Source organism: Polypterus senegalus, chromosome 4, assembly GCF_016835505.1.
Source record: "Polypterus senegalus isolate Bchr_013 chromosome 4, ASM1683550v1, whole genome shotgun sequence".
NCBI lineage: Eukaryota > Metazoa > Chordata > Cladistia > Polypteriformes > Polypteridae > Polypterus > Polypterus senegalus.
This window is the reverse complement of record NC_053157.1, coordinates 6,731,897-6,752,021: the sequence shown is the minus strand read 5'-3', so window position 1 is coordinate 6,752,021 and position 20,125 is coordinate 6,731,897. Positions and strand designations below refer to the sequence as shown.

General features: G+C 40.2%; 1 protein-coding gene across 1 annotated transcript in view; it reads right to left on the bottom strand.

Moving 5' to 3' along the window:
* The window catches only part of frem3 (Fras1 related extracellular matrix 3), a 205,632-nt gene that overhangs the window by 16,158 nt on the left and 169,349 nt on the right, over positions 1-20,125 (bottom strand). The window contains exons 10-16 of the mRNA XM_039750203.1: positions 17,222-17,386; positions 16,924-17,106; positions 13,445-13,575; positions 12,281-12,433; positions 11,311-11,614; positions 10,854-10,985; positions 8,113-8,444 (exon numbers count right to left, since the gene is read on the bottom strand). Coding sequence (XP_039606137.1) covers positions 8,113-8,444; positions 10,854-10,985; positions 11,311-11,614; positions 12,281-12,433; positions 13,445-13,575; positions 16,924-17,106; positions 17,222-17,386 — 1,400 coding nt within the window. The remainder of the gene's footprint in view (positions 1-8,112; positions 8,445-10,853; positions 10,986-11,310; positions 11,615-12,280; positions 12,434-13,444; positions 13,576-16,923; positions 17,107-17,221; positions 17,387-20,125) is intronic.

Sequence of the window (20,125 nt, the reverse complement as noted above, 5' to 3'; positions counted from 1 at the left end):
TGTGTCTCACTTTCTGAGGCCGATTACTTGTGCATGTGATTCAATAAAAAAAAACGTCTGTGTTGTGGAAAAAGTCCTAAGCAAAAATACAGAAACGTGTAAGAGGCAGAAATGGTCAGCACAGTTAAATTGTTCTTCATTTACTGTAATTTATCTGTCTGTTATTTTCTTATGCAAACTACTGCATTATAAGCTTAGGGCATGACAATCATGACTGGATCTATCTATCTATCTATTATATAGTGCCTTTCACATCTCTCTATCTATCTATTATATAGTGCCTTTCATATCTCTCTATCTATCTATTATATAGTGCCTTTCATATCTCTCTATCTATCTATCTATCTATCTATCTATCTATCTATCTATCTATTATATAGTGCCTTTCATATCTCTCTCTTTATCTATTATATAGTGCCTTTCATATCTATCTATCTATCTATCTCTCTATCTATTATATAGTGCTTTTCATATCTATCTATCTATCTATCTATCTATCTATCTATTTATCTATTATATAGTGCCTTTCATATCTATCTATCTATTATATAGTGCCTTTCATATCTCTCTCTTTATCTATTATATAGTGCCTTTCATATCTATCTATCTATCTATCTATCTATCTATCTATCTATCTATCTATCTATTATATAGTGCCTTTCATATCTATCTATCTATTATATAGTGCTTTTTATATCTATCTATCTATCTATTATATAGTGCCTTTCATATCTATCTATCTATCTATTATATAGTGCCTTTCATATCTATCTATCATTATATAGTGCCTTTCCTACCTACCTATCTATCTATATATCTATCTATCTCTATATCTATTATATAGTGCCTTTCATATCTATCTATCTATTATATAGTGCTTTTTATATCTATCTATCTATCTATTATATAGTGCCTTTCATATCTATCTATCTATCTATCTATCTATCTATCTATCTATCTATCTATCTATCTATCTGCTTCCTTCCTGTTTCATTGTCGCAGTGCATGTTGGGTGGTTGATCTGGCGCGAGTGCTGGTGGTGGGCTCTGAGTCTGGTGAGTGAAGTGTTTTGTTTAACTTTTTTCCCCCCCTTTCCCATTTTCATTTTCTTGGTGAATTGTTTCAAAGTTTTTCCGTTTTCTTTTGTGTGAAGTGGCATCTGGCCACAGCAGCCATAATGGCTGCGAATTTAGAACGATTGAGTCGCCGCCATGGGATAAAACTTCTGTGTGATGTTTTTTTCCCCTTAGAAAGTGCGGTGTTGGCGGTAGGCAATGTGATCGGTTGTGAGAACATTAAGTCCGCCTCACGAATGAACGGCGCAATCGTATTATTTTTGAGTTCTGTCGATCTGGTGCAGACAATTGTAGAAAAGGGTGTAGTGATCGATGGCTCGTTCGTGCAGGTGTCTCCGTTGGCGGCGCCAGCACGTAAAGTAACGTTATCGAATGTCCCCCCATTTTTGAGGAATGAGACTATAGAAAAAGAATTAGTACGTCACGGTCGTTTAGTTTCAAAAATCCGCTATATTCCTTTGGGGTGCAAGTCGCCGGAGTTAAAACATGTAATGTCTTTTAGGAGACAAGTTTACATGGTGCTCAACAAAATGGATGAAAGTTTAAATGTTGCTATGAGGTTTAAGATTGATGGTTTCGATTATGTGATTTTTCTGAGTTCGGATGAAATGAAATGTTTTGGGTGTGGAAGTGAGGGGCATTTAGTTAAAAATTGTCCAGTGAAAGTGAACAAAGCCGTTGTTCGTGATAACCTGCATGCCACTAATGACGATTTACAAGATCAGCCTTTACTGCTTAATGGTAATGAAAACACAAAGACACCAGAGGAAGCGCGGCCCGAGGAGAGTGTAAATGTTTCTGAACCTTTAAATAAGGGAGATGAGTTGCTTGATGGGGAAATGCACAGACCAGCATCGATGGGGGACATCGGAATGAAAATGCAGCAGAAGATTCTGCTACAGCACAGGGAAGTGTGTGGGGAGAGATTGAAATGGAGGAAGGCGACGATAACGCACCTGAGCCATACGATGGGTTTAAACGGCCTGCTAAAAAAAGACAAGCTGGGGAGGAGGAAGGAACCGCGCGAAAACGCAGTAATGTTACGGCTTGTGCTGCTGAGGAAGGCGAAGGTCCCGCTGCAGCCCCACCGGTTACGCAGGGCAGGTACGAGGCCCTAGCTGAGGCAGACAGTGAAAACGCGGCTGGGCTGAGTGAGGGAGACGATGAGGCGGAGGGAAATGTCGGATAGTTCAACAGTGTCTGACTTACAAGAATGTAAAGGTAGAGGGGGTTACAGTGCTCAAAGTATCAGAACATTTGTGACGGAAACTGAGGGCAGAAGGGGTGTAGATGTGACCGATTACTTTCCTGATGTGCAACTTTTTATCTCTTCAATACAAAGCCTAAGAAAAGAAAAATCCTCTTCTGTCTTGTTCACTGATAAAGAGCTTCTTAGACTAAAGAATCTGTCAAGCAGGCTGAAGAAACAGTTCAAACTAAATAAGCAGTAATGGAGAGGGCAACTGCACCATTTCCAAGATCCTGTATATTCTGGGATCTGTGGTTTATTTTGACTATTTTATATTTTCATTTAACATGGCTTGCTTTAATGTAGGAAGCTTAAATATTAATGGTGGAAGAAGTAATAATAAGAGGCTAGCTTTGTTTGAATTCATAAAGCAAAAAGACTTAAAAGTTACCTTTGTACAGGAAACCCATATAGACAGCACAAATCAATGGGAGTGGAGTAGGGATTGGAAAGGGGACATTTATTACAGTAACGGTACAAATATTGGTGCTGGAGTAGCCATTTTGTTTTCTAAGAATGTTCACGTAGTTCTTTGTGATGTTGAAGAAATAGTGAAGGGGAGGCTGCTCAAAGTGCGCGTCAAACTTCAAGGCAGTTCTTTTACTTTTATTAATGTATACGCGCCGAACGATGGGAATGAGAAAATCGCTTTTTTTAAGAAGTTGGAGGGTGTGCTGACACAATGTTGTACAAATGAAGTCCTCGTTCTAGGTGGGGATTTTAATTGCACCCTTGATACACAAAAAGATAGAAATAACGGGCTGGAGCCGCACACACGCTCAGCCCAAGAATTCGAGAGAGTTGTGAGCGAGATGGGACTGGAAGATGTGTGGCGAAATAAAAATGGGGGCACCAGACAATATACATGGGGGAGGATGAATGGGGGGATTATTTCAATGGCGAGGCTTGATCGTCTTTATTGTTTCAAGCACCATATTGGTTTATTTAAAAACGGTCACATTACCCCTGCAGGGTTCTCAGATCACAGTTTGGTGTCTTGTTCTGTGATCCTAACTGATTATAAGCCTCGTAGTGCCTACTGGCATTTTAATACGCTCCTCCTTCAAGACCAAAGTTTTAAAGACTTATTTAAATTTTTTTGGGCAAGTTGGAGACTCATGAAGAAGGAGTTCACCAGTTTACAACAGTGGTGGGAGGTTGGGAAGACCCACATTCGTTTATTATGTCAGGAATACACCAGAAATGTCACTAAGTCACTACAGGCTGACATGGCAATGTTAGAAACTGAAATCATTCAGATTCAGCAGCTTCTACAGCAGGGTCCAGATGTCAAATTGTTGGAAACTCTTGGGGTTAAAAAGAAGGGCCTTGCCCACTTATTGGAAACAAGGGCTCGGGGCTCTAGTGAGGCGCGATTCCAACAGATAACTGACATGGATGCACCAACCCAGTATTTTTTTGGACTTGAGAAAAAGAACTCTCAACATAAGGTCTTACATTGCATAAGACAGGATAACGGTGAGGAGACTCAGGACCCGGGTGAGATAAGGCGGGCGGTCCGGAGGTTTTATGAGACTCTTTTTGCAACAGAGGAAGGTGAGGCTGAGGAACAGCAGACCTTCTTGAAGGATTTACCGCACCTTCGTGATGCAGACTCCGAAGAGCTGGAGAAGGAGTTGTGCTTAGGAGAGCTCACTGCTGCACTGGAAGAATTGAATAATGGAAAAGTCCCAGGCATTGATGGCATTCCAGTGGAATTTTATAAAGACTTCTGGGATATTATTGGTCCTGATGTATTGGAGGTATTCCTCTACAGTATTAAAATGGGTGTGTTACCTCAGAGTTGCCGCAGGGCGTAATAACACTACTGCCAAAAAGGTGACCTACAAAATCTCAAAACTGGCGGCCTGTGTCCCTCCTTTGTGCTGATTACAAAATCCTGTCAAAGGCTCTAGCTAACAGATTGCGAACTGTTTTAGCTCAGGTGGTGCATCCTGATCAGAGCTATTGTGTCCCTCATAGAATGATTTTTAATAATATTTTCTTAATTCGAGATATTTTTGCAGTATCCAAACTCTTTAACTTTCCAATTGGTCTTATTTCGTTAGATCAAGAGAAGGCCTTTGACAGGGTCAGACATTCATTTTATGGGAGTCATGCAGGCTTTTGGGTTTGGGGACCGTTTTGTTAAATATATTCAGCTATTGTATAGTGACATTTCTGGTGTAGTTAAGGTCAATGGTGGTTTGTGCGAACCTTTTGATGTCAGAAGAGGAGTCAGGCAGGGGTGCCCTTTGTCTGGAATGCTCTACGTGTTGGCCTTGGAACCTTTTTTAGTTAAACTGAGAGGAGTGTTGACTGGTCTATCAATTCCATGTTGCACTGCGGAGCCTGTTAAGGTTTCAGCATACGCTGATGACATCATCATCGTCATTAAAAATCAGGAGGACGTTGACATTTTGCTTCAATGCCAGAGATCTTTTGAAATTGTTTCATCAGCTAAAATAAACTGGGGAAAGAGCAGTGCTATCTTACTGGGCAACTGGACTGGTTTAAAACCACCACAACTGGTTGGTGACCTGCAGTGGTCCTCTGAAGGATTGTTATATTTAGGAGTGTTTCTTGGGGATGAACACTTCATACGAAAGAACTGGGATGGAGTACTGCAGAAGGTGAAGGATCGGCTTGCTCGGTGGAGGTGGATTCTACCTCAGTTATCCTACAGAGGCAGGATGCTCATCATTAACAACCTCATAGCCTCAGGACTGTGGCATAAATGCATTTGTTTAGAGCCTCCTGCACAGCTGCTTCAAAATATTCAGGAAGTTTTAATCAACTTTTTTTGGGATGGCCTGCATTGGCTTAGGAGAAGTGTCCTGTTTCAGCCACTGGATGAAGGTGGGCAAGGCATTATAGATGTGTTCGGAGAGTTGCTGCATTTCGCTACAGACTTTACAGAAATTGTTGTATCCTTCTGAGCATCAGCCGTGGATGGATTTGGCACAACGTTTCTTTGACCACATTGAAAACCTGAAATTTGGAAAAACTCTGCTGCTGTGCCAGGTGAATAAATTTGATATGTCGGACATACCGGACTTTTATAAGAGTCTTTTAGAGCCTGGCAGATGGTGACAATTAAAGGGGATGAGGACAGCCTGTCATTGTTCTGGGTTTTGGAAGAGCCCATTGTTAATAATGTGAAGTACAGTAGTTCAGTGGGACTGTCTCAAACTTTCATTAATCATCTTAAACATGGAGTGTGCACAAAACTAAAACATGTTATTGACTGTGAAAAGTTTTGTTGGAAGAACGCAAATGAAATTGCACACCAAATTGGAGTGCGGTCAGTGAGAGTGGTGCAGACCTTTTTAACACAAGTGAAGGCTTCACTGTCATCTGAGAGCTCAGCACTCCTGAGAGACATGTTTAATGAACGGACTCATCCACCTGAGGATCCTGATTTTCCTACACTTTTGGTATCTCCCGGGGGTGACTGGACAACGGCGGAGCAGAGCAAATTTCTTTCGGTGGAGAGGCTGATGGACCTGCCTTTGCCAACGGCTACAGGGAAACAATTGTACTGGATGTGTGTAAAAGTGAGACATCGAGACTCCCTGAGGACGATAACAGACACTCCATGGAGGAGAAAGATGGACTGCACAGAATTCTCAGAGCCAGCCTGGAGGTCGCTATACAAGCCACCATTGACCAGTAGGGTGGGTGATTTACAATGGAGGGTCTTACATGGGATCTTAGCTGTGAACTCCTTCTTGTCAATTATTATACCTGGGGTGTCTGACTGTTGTTGTTTCTGTGGGGAAAGAGAGACCGTGTTTCACTGTTTTATGTTTTGTCCAAGGCTTGAGCCTTTGTTTAATTTAATAGAGAGGCTTGTTGGGGGATTGGAAATGGTGTACACTAGGGTGGGCTTTCTGTTTGGTTTTAAAAAAACTAAAAGAAACACAGATAATGTGAATTTGGCAAACTTTATTATGGGGCAAAGTAAATTAGCTATTTGGAAAACGAGAAAGCACAAAATTGAAGGGAATGGTTTACAAGATCCGATTGTGTTTTTTAAAATACTGTGCATTAGTCGCATTTTGATTGATTTTAATTTTTACAAATCCACAAAGAATATGGACAAGTTTAAAACAATATGGTGTGTGAATAGTGTACTGTGTGACTGTGATAATGAGGAACTGCGGTTTGTTTTTTAGGGGGTTTGTTTGGTTCATTTGTGTTTTTTCAAAAAAAAAAAAATGAACATGTAAATATATTTATAATAATGTGTAAGTTGTATATTTGATGTTTTTGTCAATAAAGTTTGTTTTTAAAAAAAAAAAAAATATCTATCTATCTATCTATTATATAGTGCCTTTCATATCTCTCTATCTATCTATTATGTAGTGCCTTTCATATCTATCTATCTATCTATCTATCTATCTATCTATCTATCTATCTATCTATCTATTATATAGTGCCTTTCATTCTATCTATTTATCTATCTATCTATATATCTATTATATAGTGCCTTTAATTCTATCTATCTATTATATAGTGTCTTGCATATCTGTCTATCTATATATAGTGAGATATGGCCGGCCATTCATCTCGGCCAATACCCCCAGGCCACCAGATGGAGCCCTCCTTACAGCACAGAGGTGCTCCGAATGCCAGCAGGGAATTATGGACAGTGGGATTATAATGAACAGCCCTGCTGGATACCAAGGTGGCCGCCAGGAGTCGCTGCAGGGAGGCCCAGGGATTTATATTTCCCGGGTAGCCCAGAAGTATTTCCAAGTAACAGGAACGGAAGAAATGATATATTTCCGGGCTGAAGAAAAAAGAGAAGCTTTTCCCAGGCTCAGAAACACTTCGGGGTCAAGGGCTATAAAGGACTCTGGGAAATCCAGACGGACGAGCTGAGTTGGGAGGCAGGGTGGCTAAGCGTCTGGGAGTGGAGGATCGGATTATCGTTTATTTATTGAGTATTTGGGAGTGGAGGGTGCTTGGTACACTTATTTATAATAATAGATATTATTATTGGACTTTTACCTGGTGTCTGACGAGTGGTCTGAGGGTTCAAGGGGTCAAGAGGACCTTAAACTGTCACACTATCTATTTATTATATAGTGCCTTTCATTCTATCTATCTATCTATCTGATAGGTACAAATGGCCAATTTATCCAATTAAAAATGTAATCTACAACACGATAAAGTGAGTGGATTCAGGGAGAATTCCAACCCCACTGCCTAGTCTAGATGGAGAAATGGCGCCTATTGTGCCAGCAGCAGGCAGACACACATTTCAGGATGGAGTCTTTGAATTTTGTTCTACGTGGTTGTTGACAGAAGCCTTGCTTTTTACAGACGGCACTTTCCATTTGAGATGAACACAAGGAAGTGACCTTATTACAGAAACAACATGACTTGAGATTTTACTGACTGTACTGACCACTGCATGTTTCCTCATGTCTACTGTGCTCAATGCAAAGGTAAGGTGAACTGTAATACAGTTTAAAGACAATGGCACTCTGGAGTAATGGAGCTGAAGGACATGTTAACTGAAAAGTGGCACACAAAAACAATAGCTTTCATCCAGAGGTTGATAAACTAAATCAAACAATCATTAATATTAAAGTGTTATCCAACATTCAGTTAATTTTCTGGAATAAAGATGAGTGTATTCTAAGACTTCTTGCATCCAATGAATTTGAGGGACGAGTGAACTTGGGCAGCAATACAGCAAATGTTAAACTCACTTCGGCTAAATGTCAGATAAACCCCCTAGAATGTCGCCCGCACCCCCTCAGATAATCACAGTACCTGTCCATCTGTGCCAATCTTGCCCCCACAGTCTGACAGAAGCTCAGACATGTCGTAGTAGCTGTTGAACTCCCACAGGCAGGCCTCGAGGTTCAGATTCCTGTAGAAGCGCAGGGTTTTGGGTGACCGTAGGCTACTGCTGTACTGGTAAGGTGAGGTCTCACCGATCACTTCTGGGTTTTTGGTGGCATCAGTCAGAAAGCCATATCTGGTTGGCACCTCGTTGTAATCCAGCAGATTGGAGCACTTATGGTTGCCTACTCTGGTGCCATCGGGGCTCAGGGTCAACTCGAAGTTCGAAAGAGGGCGAGTGGAGATGATGGGTAACATACCTGCAAACATTACAGAAGAGTTAGTTGTGGTCACACAATACATGTGAAAGATGCTTTAAAAGGCAACTCCGACCCCTGCTCTCCCTCCATGGAGACATGCAGTGCCCTCTGTTGGCAAAGATGTCTGTTAATATTCTTCTAGTCCACCATGACTTTGCTGTCTCTTTCTAAAGAATGTGAGAGATTCCTGACAACTGCATCCTGCAGCATCATATGCTGTTGATGACGCCATCTTGAATATTGATGTTGGTGCCAAGGGTGTTTCTCACTCTTCTAAGCCTACCCTACACCACCTGCTCCTGCTGCCCATCCTTCTGCTCTGGTATGTTAACATACAAGTTCATCCAGAAAGTATTCACAGCGCATCACTTTTTCCACATTTTGTTATGTTACAGCCTTATTCCAAAATGGATTAAATTCATTTTTTTCCTCAGAATTCTACACACAACATCCCATAATGACAACGTGAAGAAAGTTTACTTGAGGTTTTTGCAAATTTATTAAAAATAAAAAAGTATTCTCAGCCTCTGCTCAATACTTTGTCGATGCACCTTTGGCAGCAATTTCAGCCTCAAGTCTCTTTGAATCTGATGCCACAAGCTTGGCACACCTATCCTTGGCCAGTGTCGCCCATTCCTCTTTGCAGCACCTCTCAAGCTCCATCAGGTTGGATGGGAAGCGTCGGTGCACAGCCATTTTAAGATCTCCCCAGAGATGTTCAATCAGATTCAAGTCTGGGCCACTCAAGGACATTCACAGAGTTGTCCTGAAGCCACTCCTTTGATATCTTGGCTGTGTGCTTAGGGTCGTTGTCCTGCTGAAAGATGAACCGTCGCCCCAGTCTGAGGTCAAGAGCGCTCTGGAGCAGGTTTTCATCCAGGATGTCTCTGTACTTTGCTGCAGTCATCTTTCCCTTTATCCTGACTAGTCTCCCAGTTCCTGATGCTACCACCACCATGCTTCACTGTAGGGATGGTATTGGCCTGGTGATGAGCGGTGCCTGGTTTCCTCCAAACGTGACGTCTGGCATTCACACCAAAGAGTTCAATCTTTGACTCATCAGACCAGAGAATTTTGTTTCTCGTGGTCGGAGAGTCCTTCAGGTGCCTTCTGGCAAACTCCAGGTGGGCTGCCATGTGCCTTTTACTAAGAAGTGGTTTCCGTCTGGCCACTCTACCATACAGGCCTGATTGGTGGATTGCTGCAGAGATGGTTGTCCTTCTGGAAGGTTCTCCTCTCTCCACAGAGGACCTCTGGAGCTATGATAGAGTGACCATCGGGTTCTTGGTCACCTCCCTGGTTAAGGTCCTTCTCCCCTGATCGCTCAGTTTAGATGGCCGGCCAGCTCTAGGAAGAGTCCTGGTGGTTTTGAACTTCTTCCACTTATGGATGATGGAGGCCACTGTGCTCATTGGGACCTTCAAAGCAGCAGACATTTTTCTGTAACCTTCCCCAGATTTGTGCATTGTGACAATCCTGTCTCGGAGGTCTACAGACAATTCCTTTGACTTCATGCTTGGTTTGTGCTCTGACATGAACTGTCAACTGTGTGACCTTCTTTAGACAGGTGTGTGCCTTTCCAAATCAGGTCCAGTCAACTGAATTGACCACACGTGGACTCCAATGAAGCTGCAGAAACATCTCAAGGATGATCAGGGGAAACAGGATGGACCTGAGCTCAATTTGGAGCTTCATGGCAAAGGCTGTGAATACTTATGTACAGGTGCTTTCTCAGTTTCTTTATTTTTAATAAATTTGCAAAAACCACAAGTAAACTTTTTTCACGTTGTCATTATGGGGTGTTGTGTGTAGAATTCTGAGGAAAAAAATGAATTTAATCCATTTTGGAATAAGGCTGTAACATAACAAAATGTGGAAAAAGTGATGCGCTGTGAATACTTTCCAGATGCACTGTATTGGCATCCTTACTAGTGAATACGTCTCTCTGTCTTTCATGGCTCTACCTTTGGGCCTGTGCCACCTTTTCATGCTTGCCACTCTCCTGTCAAACACGCTACTTGTATCAGTGACAGTGGAGGAGCTCACCCTAACCCCGACACTGTGATCGCTACGCAAGAACTCCCTATTGATGAGACTACCTGTCTGTTTGGAGGACACAAAATGTCGCACCCTTATTTAATAAAAACACCCCGAAGAAGTCTTCATGCAAATCTGAAATGCATACAATAATTTTATGAAAAAACGAACAGTTTTTAATTGGACCTCAATTTTCTATTTAAAAGTGAGATTTGTTTATGATTTTCCCTTAAAGGTCATACTAGTATTAGAAATCCATAAACCGGTGGGCTTTTTTAACAAGCAAAAACTGGAGCAAACATTTACTATTACAAAAAACATGGCTGCCCCAAAACACTTTAGAAAGTCCTGTAAAATAATGAAAATACTGACCATCCATATGAGGCATGGTCACAGTCAGCTTGATGAGGTTAGGGTGGTCCGGGTCTTCTGGTCCAGTGTAACGAATCCTTGCTGAGAACGGCTCTGCTCCCACTGTTCCTGCGATGCGGGGCTGACAGAGACCTGAATTGAAAGAAGCAAAAGGAATTCAGTTGTTTTTGCCTTTTTTTGTGATCGATTGTGTTTATGATGTTTATGAAGAGTCAGAACTTTTTTGATGCAAAAAAGTTTAATAAAAAATGACGACATAAAAAAATGAGTTCAGTAACATCTTGTTACTCTGTTCTGTCCACACTCACCTTAAAGCAGAGAATTCAGACAACCGTGAGAATATCGAATATACGTGTAGGGTTATGAAAGTCACTTCACTAACACTTCTACATGACAAACACAGATTGTGACAAACACGACACTCATACTCAATAAATAAAGACACATATTCCATTACCTTCATCCCTGTTAATTATAATAATGGCGCTGAGCAGCTCCAGACCAGCATCTCCATTAGCATTGAAGGCTCTCGCTCCACATTGCACTCTGGAACCAGCTTGAAAGTAGATGGCGTCCAAGGTGATGGATTTTGTGTTTGTGAAGAAGGTATTTGTGTCCACCTCCCGCATTGGACTAGTGACCCCATCTGAACCACTAGGGGCGCTAACTAGCCAGCGATATTGGGTCAGGGTGTCATTGATATTCTCTGCTGAGCAGATCGAGCCTGTTTTGTCAAACTCAGAATATTTTGGATTACAGGCCTAAGAAAAAAGGAGAAAATGACAGATAATGTGAAATCTGAACATGGCTTGATAAGATATTACATTAGATATACAGATGGATATATAGATAGATAGATAGATATGTGAAAGGCACTATATAACAGACAGATAGATAGATATGTGAAAGGCACTATATGACAGACAGACAGATAGATAGATAGATAGATAGATATGTGAAAGGCACTATATAACAGACAGATAGATAGATAGATATGTGAAAGGCACTATATAACAGACAGACAGACAGATAGACAGACAGATAGATAGATAGATAGATATGTGAAAGGCACTATATAACAGACAGATAGATAGATAGATATGTGAAAGGCACTATATAACAGACAGACAGACAGACAGATAGATAGATAGATAATGTGAAAGGCACTATATAACAGACAGGCAGACAGACAGATAGACAGACAGATAGATAGATAGATATGTGAAAGGCACTATATAATAGATAGATAGATAGATAATGTGAAAGGCACTATATAACAGACAGACAGATAGATAGATAGATAGACAGACAGATAGATACTGTATGTGAAGACTCCATTTCATGACACTTGAGAATGAAGCTAAACAAACACTAATGGCAATGTTAGAAGATCCAAGTCACTAATTCATACATTTGGACATTCTTACCGTTACACACACTACTGGATATCCTGTGGATGGATTGCTTTTTGCTTTCGCTGTATCATCGTACATCAACAGAGAGACCACCTGTGGCACTGCTGGAAACGTGACATCTGCCACGCTGTCCATTTCTTCGATATACACAATTGCTTTGCTCATCTGTCCAAACAAACAAGCGTTTACAGTTAATCACCTTTAGAGACATTTTTGCAGACAACATGGCAAAAGCAATCAAAACACAACAATTCCAGGTTAATGGTTTTTGGTTTTAGTTTTTATGTTCTGGATCTGCTACCACACAACACAAAAACTGCATTTTGACCAACATTCATGTAAGCCCCTACTCTTAACTTTTAAATAAGCTTTTAAAATTAATATGAAACCGTCTTCCAGCATTTGAAAAGTCTTTTTGCTCTCTCTTGTGTGGGATGTCTAAAATAAAAGTTCAAACTCAGTGATGAGAGAATACTGAGACTTCAAATAAAGAATATACAGTATCTGTACAATTGAAATGCACGCAAGTTTTTATTTTTGTCCTTCTTAAGCAAGGCTTGTGCTTTCATCAATACTGTAACTGGTGGTTACATACGTGTTACGTTTCTAGATCTGTAAGTTGACATCTCTTCAGTATACAATTCCTATGCCAAGAGACGAGCGTGAAGACATGAAACAAATGTATGGAATTACACAAACGCACACCCTGCTGAAAATCAGGTGACTAATGTGTTCACACTCGCCGTCCATAAACCACTTTAGACACGTTTCTGTTTATTGGAATATAAAGGTACTCACAAGGAGACATACAGTACTACATCTAGAGATGCTCTACAGATGTTTTTAAAATCACAACTTGATAAATTGAATATAAGGAATAGGTTGTTAACACTTGTGTTCAGGGAGTAGGTAGCAACCAACCGGAGGTGCTACCAGGTTATGGTTGTGAGAAAAGACATTGTGGAAGGACAGCCAATAATAAATCACCAAACGGGGGTGCTAGTCCTACAAAAAAAATGGTCAAAAATGACAGACTGGTCTTGTTTTCTTATATTGTAAGACTTTCTGGTCTGACTTCTGACACATACTCAGTAACTGACAGCAAGCCCATCAGTGAAACAAGGCTTTTTAAGGAACCAACACAAATATAAAGAACCAACATAAAAAGACACCCACCTGAGTTTCAGCCACCATGTTCTCATCAGGCTTCATGTGAATCGTGAAAGCTTCCCTCATCTCTCGTACTCCATCATACAAAATTTCCACTTCCACAAAGTGCTCTGTTTCACCTTCTTTAAATTCAATGTCTAAAAAGATAAATGGCATAAAAAATATATACAGTATATATATATATATATATATATATATTTATATATACTGTTTAAAATATACAGTAGATTTAAATGTGGGTTTGTAGTACTAGGGTGATGTACCGTGTTAGCCATTATGATTGTAGTGAGATGTCAAGTAAAATTACACCTTTTATTGGCTAACTTGACTTCTCACTAAATGTGAGTTTGAAAGTCATCTTTTATTTTGCAAAATTTACAACCCCAAAAGGTGAAAGAGTGGAAGAGCAAGAATGTACCCTGCCAAGCGAAATCTGATGGACTTATATTTCCAGACTGTGGTGTTCAGCATTGGGAACGAAGCAAAAAATTGATTCTTGGTCATTAGGTTCAAGTAATGTCTGTGGCACCTTCAACTTTCTTTGGGTGGCCAAAAACTGACTCACTGTTCCCCTTAATTCCACCATCAAATTAAATGAAAAAGTGTTTATATAATTAAAGGAAAAATAACCTTTTAAATTAAAGCAAAATGGTACCTCATACTGCAAGCTAGTAGCTGCACTGTTTTAATGAATCCAGATGTGTATTCCAGCCTTTCCCAAATATTCTAAACATAATGTGTCAATATTTTCAATAAATTACATGTATTAATGTATAATTTATATATTGGGGACAAATAAAGTTCTATCTATCTATCTATCTATCTACTATATAGTGCCTTTCACTATCCATCTATCTATCTATCTACTATATAGTGCCTTTCATATCTATCTATCTACTATATAGTGCCTTTCACTATCTATCTATCTATCTACTATATAGTGCCTTTCACTATCGATCTATCTATCTATCTATCTATCTATCTATCTATCTATCTATCTATCTATCCATCCATTCTGCAACTCACTGAATCCGAACACAGGGTCACGGGGGTCTGCTGGAGCCAATCCCAGCCAAAATAGGGCAAAAGGCAGGAACCAATCCTGGGCAGGGTGCCAACCCACCACAGGACACACACAAACACCAAGCACAATTGAGAATCACCAATCCACCTAACCTGCATGTCTTTGGACTGTGGGAGGAAACCGGAGCGCCCGGAGGATACCCACGCAGACACAGGGAGAACATGCAAACTCCACGCAGGGAGGACCCAGGAAGCGAACCCAGGCCTCCTAACTGCGAGGCAGCAGCGCTACCACTGCACTACCGTACCGCCTATCTATCTATCTATCTATCTATCTATCTATCTATCTATCTATCTATCTATCTATCTATCTATCTATCTATCTATCTATCTATCTATCTATCTATCTATCTATCTATCTATCTATCTATCTATCTATCTATCAGGTGGCACAGGTAAAGGAGAAATGCCACATCAAAACTACAGAGAAGAAGAAGCCCCATATTTTCAGTGAAACAGCAGTGTGGGAACACAGGAGTGCTATTGGCACTGGTAATACAAAAAGAATGTTTAGATTTAAACAACATCGGTAATGTTTTAGCTATTTTATTTTTTCTCTTGTTGGTTTATTTATACAGTATTTGTTCATGTTTTTTCTCATTTCTGTTATGGCATCATTGATAATGCCATTTGGAATATTTATTTCTATGACACTGTGTTCATGTGCAGCTCATTGTGTCATGTCTGCCATTAATAAAGTATCTATCTATCTATCTATCTATCTATCTATCTATCTATCTATCTATCTATCTATCTATCTATCTATCTATCTATCTATCTATCTATCTATCTATCTATCTATCTATCTATCTATCTATCTATCTATCATAATTAAGGTCAAGCCACAGTGATATTTATTTAAACTTTGTTTCAAAAAGAAAAGCCTCTTCTGTAAGTGAAAACTTGTATTCCCCCAAAGAATTTCATTTCTGGTTTCAGGTTTTGATTTTTTGCCTTATTACCGATTTTAAAATTGATTTGCCCTTTCTGTTTTCGTCACATATTATTTGTGTTTACAGCCACGGTACTTTTTATCATAATTTGCCGGCTCACTAGAGGAAGCTCCAGCCCGTTGTCGCAATAGTCCAAGACTTTTTATGTCTCTAGAAATGATTCTGGGACCACTGGTGAATGTGATAAAGCTGCGTTGGGCCAGAGAGAGACCTGAAGCAGGAAGAGAGATGGGGTGAAGTTACACGTCCAGCAAGAAGTTGGCAGGAAAGGAGAGGTGAGTAATTGAATGAGCTACTCGACCTAACAGACGGAGTCACCGTATAGCAAACATGAAGAAGCATCAGGGTTTGTTTTTTTCCGTTTCTTTTTCCTTTGGCAGTTTGTGTTTTCCAAACATTAATGCCCACCTTGTGTGTTTCATATTTGCAATAAACACATTTGTATTGGCATTTCTGACTCTCTAGCCATGGAGAGATGCCATGAGGGCAGTTTGTCTTGTTACAAATGCATATGTATATGTAGGTTATGGTGGGTGTCTTATAAATGCAGCCACCTAAGTTAAATACCCCAACCCGGTCTTTGTCTTTTTTCTCTCCACGTCTGAATGGAATTTTTCTTCTGGGTACTCCTGGTTTCCTCCCCATGTCCTCAGCATTGTGCAGGTTAAGTTAACTGGTGAATCTAAATTACCGCATATACTCACGTATACGTCGGTCGATCATAAAATCAGACCCCGACTTATACACCCGTTCAAAAATACAACATTTTTTTTTACATCTTCTTGCCTCCTCCAAACTCGCATCAGTTTCTCAGGCGCATCAAAGTTTGCTGCGGCAGCGTAGTTACCGATATCTTTTGCCACTTCAACGACTTTTAATTTAAAACCAGCTTCATATTTTCGTCTGAGCGAATGCTCCATATTAGATAAGGGATCCTCTTACGATAAAGGTGTGTGAGGGGGTGAGATACAAAAAACACAAAACAGAGCAAACGTCGCTTCAGAATAGATTGGGTATTCCCGCGTGGTCACGTAGGCACACTAGAGGGAGAGGTGAGGAGCACACGCTGATACAGCGCACTGCCGCACTCACATATGAACAGAAGATAGCGCGCTCCGTGGTTACTCTCTCAGGTCGGCATTAGCATATCGTAATCTCTTGGACCAATAGCGTGAGTTTTCTGCATTTGACATTATAAAATATCAGAAATTGTACAGTACGTTAAAATTAACTCCAGATGTATCCGCGAGTATATACGGTAGGCCTGTGAGTGTATATGTGAGTGGGCCATGTGATAAGCTAGTAAGGGTTGCTTATGGCTTTGCGTCCAGTCGTACTGGAATGGATTAAACTGCTTTGAGGACATTATGTATTTAAAGGGGCTGAGCAGGTGGGTATTTGATTTCTATTCTCACTATTATATTAACCCTTAACCTTTTCCCACCTTACCTTCAGACAAAGGGTTATAATCTTCTCCAGATGTGGCAGAGCCATCTTTGGTATGGATTCTCACAACAGACACTTTGGAAGTGTCTCCCAGCCTCAGGATAGGAATCCTCACCAAAGCTATTTCTCCAGGCTCTTGTGGCTCTTTGATGCTATATTTGATCTCTGAAAACTTGATGATGGATTCTGTGGAAAAGAACAACCATAAAATTAACGCCTCAATGAAAACGCGGGTGTTTTCAGTTTTCTTTAGACTTTAGTGGCCCAAGGGGCCTTCTCAGCTATAAGAATGTTCACTTACTGTCGCCTTCATCTTTTATCTTGATCAGTGTCTCTTTCTGTTCGCCCAAGCTTGCCCCAAATGGCGATTCACTTTTTGGTGATCCCAGCACTAAACGAAACTCTTCCTCTTCTTCATAAATCGTGTCATTCACTAGCATAACCACACAGGGTTTTTCAGTCTCACCTACCAGAAACAAAAAAAAAAAAACAGTAACCATCTTACGTAAGATATCAAAGGGTGGTTAGAAAGTGCATACATTAAACAGGCACATTGAATTCTCCAGGCAGAATGAGAAACAGTTCATTGGTTTGACCTCAAAACAAAACAGAAGTCGGATAAATTGAATTGGAATTGAAACAATTGTGTAGTCTACAGGGATGCTATGTGAGCCCACCTGAAACATCAACTAAGCATTAGATCACAAGGTCCGACTCCAGAGGCAAGTCATAAAGTGCCAACCTGCCAGGCTCATGCAAAATAATTAAGAGATAACTCTCACGGTTCAGCCAGGATCATGGCCTGGCCCTGGCTCATTTATTTCCGGTTTATTTAATCATTTTCATATTTTGTTATTAATTTTGTTTTGGGTTCATTTAACATTATGATTTTCTTTGACATTGTATTGGTTAATAATTTTGCTATTGTGTGTGATATGATATACAGTGGTGTGAAAAACTATTTGCCCCCTTCCTGATTTCTTATTCTTTTGTTTCTGATCATCAAACACATTTAACCATTAGTCAAATATAACACAAGTAAACACAAAATGCAGTTTTTAAATGATGGTTTTTATTATTTAGTTTGAAAAAAAAATCCAAACCTACATGGCCCTGTGTGAAAAAGTAATTGCCCCCTGAGCCTAATAACTGGTTGGGCCACCCTTAGCAGCAATAACTGCAATCAAGCATTTGCGATAACTTGCAATGAGTCTTTTACGGCGCTCTGGAGGAATTTTGGCCCACTCATCTTTGCAGAATTGTTGTAATTCAGCTTTATTTGAGGGTTTTCTAGCATGAACCGCCTTTTTAAGGTCATGCCATAGCATCTCAAATGGATTCAGGTCAGGACTTTGACTAGGCCACTCCAAAGTCTTCATTTTGTTTTTCTTCAGCCATTCAGAGGTGGATTTGCTGGTGTGTTTTGGGTCATTGTCCTGTTGCAGCACCCAAGATCGCTTCAGCTTGAGTTGACGAACAGATGGCCGGACATTCTCCTTCAGGATTTTTTGGTAGACCGTAGAATTCATGGTTCCATCTATCACAGCAAGCCTTCCAGGTCCTGAAGCAGCAAAACAACCCCAGACCATCACACTACCACCACCATATTTTACTGTTGGTATGATGTTCTTTTTCTGAAATGCTGTGTTCCTTTTACGCCAGATGTAACGGGACATTTGCTTTCCAAAAAGTTCAACTTTTGTCTCATCAGTCCACAAGGTATTTTCCCAAAAGTCTTGGCAATCATTTAGATGTTTCTTAGCAAAATAGAGACGAGCCCTAATGTTCTTTTTGCTTAACAGTGGTTTGCGTCTTGGAAATCTGCCATGCAGGCCGTTTTTGCCCAGTCTCTTTCTTATGGTGGAGTCGTGAACACTGACCTTAATTGAGGCAAGTGAGGCCTGCAGTTCTTTAGACACTATTCAAGTGATTTCTTCATTGAAACAGGTGTGGCAGTAATCAGGCCTGGGGGTAGGGGGGGCTACGGAAATTGAACTCAGGTGTGATACACCACAGTTATCAGTTATTTTTGAACAAGGGGGCAATTACTTTTTCACACAGGGCCATGTAGGTTTGGATTTTTTCTCCCTAAATAATAAAACCATCATTTAAAAACTGCATTTTGTGTTTACTTGTGTTATATTTGACTAATGATTAAATGTGTTTGATGATCAGAAACATTTTGTGTGACAAACATGCAAAAGAATAAGAAATCAGGAAGGGGGCAAATAGTTTTTCACACCACTGTATGTTGTCGCTGGACTGCTGGGGCCCGGAAGTGCTATGAAATCACGTGGACTGAGGGACCGAAGCACTTCCGGGTCAAGGAGTATAAAAGGAGTGTGGGAGATCCCAGCAGTGAATCGAGTTGGGTGGGAGTGTGACGGAGCTGCTGGGTGGATTGGTTATTGTATTGATGATTGATTTATTATTGTGTTTAATGGAGGTGTAGGTGCTTTCCCTACAGATTTTATTTTTTATTTTTTCTCCAGCCGTCTGGAGTTTTTTTGTTTTTTCTGTCCCCCCTGGCCATTGAACCTTACTCTTATTCGATGTTAATTAATGTTGATTTATTTTGTTTTCTTATTGTGTCTTTTATTTTTCTATTCTTTATTATGTAAAGCACTTTGAGCTACTGTTTGTATGAAAATGTGCTCTAGAAATAAATGTTGTTGTTGTTGTTGTTGTGCACATTATTGTATAAATAAATTCATCATTTCGACTTTTTTTATCTGGTGTCTGAACGTGTTGTCTGAGGGTTCAGGGGTCAACAGCGACCCCTATCTGCCACAATGTAAAGAATCATTTATTTACTTACATGTTTTTACTATTAGTAAAGTTTTACTCTGCTGACCTGGCTCTCTTTCTCATGGGTGGGGGTCGATTTATTCCGAACCTAGTTTTGTTAAACTTGACTTGCATGTATGGAATGTTATCTGATTTTAATAAAATTAATAAAATAATAATAAAAAAATCTAAAGAATTATTATTATTATAACTCATACACAATTAAATATAACTTTTAAAATGACTTTTTCTAATTTAGTTTTGAGTTTAAGCATATTGTACACACACACCACACACTGCATGTGGGACCCCTGATCAGAGGCCCGCTCTGGAGGGGCCCATTGGGGCTTTGCAGAACTCTGCAATTCAGAAGCAGCCAATTGGATTGCACGCTTTTGGTTTACTTGACTTGAGGCAG